This window comes from Priapulus caudatus, unplaced genomic scaffold, assembly GCF_000485595.1.
Source record: "Priapulus caudatus unplaced genomic scaffold, Priapulus_caudatus-5.0.1 Scaffold110, whole genome shotgun sequence".
NCBI classification, from domain to species: Eukaryota; Metazoa; Priapulida; class Priapulimorpha; order Priapulimorphida; family Priapulidae; genus Priapulus; species Priapulus caudatus.
Window position 1 is genome coordinate 311,818 of NW_014577171.1, and position 1,747 is coordinate 313,564.

General features: G+C 44.5%; 1 protein-coding gene across 1 annotated transcript in view; it reads right to left on the reverse strand.

Annotated features, from left to right (window-relative positions):
- LOC106805333 (serine/threonine-protein kinase mTOR-like) overlaps nt 1–1,747 on the reverse strand; it is a 46,309-nt gene that overhangs the window by 39,679 nt on the left and 4,883 nt on the right. Inside the window, exon 7 of the mRNA XM_014806884.1 lies at nt 1,031–1,093. Within this exon, the coding sequence (XP_014662370.1) occupies nt 1,031–1,093 (63 nt within the window). The remainder of the gene's footprint in view (nt 1–1,030; nt 1,094–1,747) is intronic.

Consider the following 1,747-nt stretch of genomic DNA (forward strand, 5'->3'; position numbering starts at 1 on the left):
ACGGCAGTAGCAGCGAAACTTTAGGAAATACGGGGGGTGTAGCAGAGATGGGAAAAACTAATCATCCGCCGCTAAAGAACAGGGAATTCTATCGAGCACGCGTGTACATGACGGGTAAAGCACAAGTCATCCCACAGCAGCAGATAAAGAGTTTGTTTCAACTTCACAATGTTGCACAGTGTTGTACAATGTTACACAGTGCTGTACAATGTTGCACAGTGTTTAACAATAATGCTGCTGTGTTGATGCAAGTAACATATACAAGTACATCGCGTGTATTGGCACTGCTGCATGTTTGCTGCGACAACTAATGATTTGATGCGCTTTTTTCTGATAGCTGTTGGACCATTGCATGCACCACTGAAAACAACGCATGTACAGGTGTAATGGCATATTGCAACAATAAGCAAAGCATCAGCATCACCACATTCCGAATAAAATTACGCCGGGATAGAAGAAGCTTCCCCAAGATGTTGCAAACGTGTGAAAGTTGTCCGAAGAACAGAATATATGCAGAAGAAAAGATTCGGCGTTACCTAGAAGTCTGAAATTGCACATCGCTCACCTTGGAAAATCGATCGATTAGGGAAAGAGCTAATAAAACGAGGCCCGAAACTAACGTTTGTCGCTCGCGTGTAGCTAGCTGATATAACTAATGGCTAGTAGAACATCACGGGCTGCACACCCTCTCTTATTCCCTTCCCCCCATCATCCGCGAATGGCTGAACTGCCCACCGAACACCCGCACTCCAGATGAGTGCGTTTTGACGGAAACTCTCAAGATCTGCTGGATCTTTGAGATCCGCCGCCTCGCTGGCTAACGAAGGCTTCACGTTAGCTTCAGGCCCCGTGAACAGATGCTAAGCGACAGACATTACACGACGGACAACGCAATCCATTTGCTAGCCGACGAGATAGTACAGAGAACACCAGCTACAGAGAGAAAATGCCAAGTACGTAGTAGACAGGTAGCTAGATAGATAGACAGGTAAGTGGACAGGGGGACAGCTTAATCTGAGCGATACTATACCTTTATCATACGACTCACTGAGATCCGCCTGCTTTTCGCAGTAGCTGACATTAGCTCAATATCCTTGAAAACAATCGCACAAAGTGGCAATCAAGAAACGACATTCACAGACACACAAATGATTATATAAAGATGGGTGGAGAATGAGAAAGAGAAAGAGAAAGAGAAAACGAGAGAAAGAGAGATAGAGAGAGAAAGATAGGGTGACAGAGGGAGATAAAGAGTGCATGAGAGGGAGAGGGGGAAAGAGAGCAAGCGAGAGGAAAAGGGGGAGGGGAAAGAAGGGGATGGCAAGGGGGAGAAAGGGGAGGGAGAGGAATAAGGAGAGGGAGAGGGAGAGGTGGAGGGAGAAGGAGAGGGAGATGAAGAGGAAGAGAGAGAAAAGAGAGAGAGAGAGAGAGAGAGAGAGAGAGAGAAATAACGCGAGAAAGAGAGTGCTTGAGTTGGTGTTTTGTGTGCATGGGTGTGTCTGTGTGCATATGTTTATGTTTGCGTGCATGTTTGCGTGTTTCAGTACGTTTTTGTGTTTGCGTGTGTGGAGTATTTATGCATGTGAGTACAGGCACGCGCAGACCAACAGGAGTGCAGATCTATATGTCAAACATAGATGTTAAGAACAAGAATACATAACAGGCTTTCACAAATACTGGAAAGGTCAGTAGAACATATTAATATATATATATATTTATGTATATATATATATTTATGTATATATAT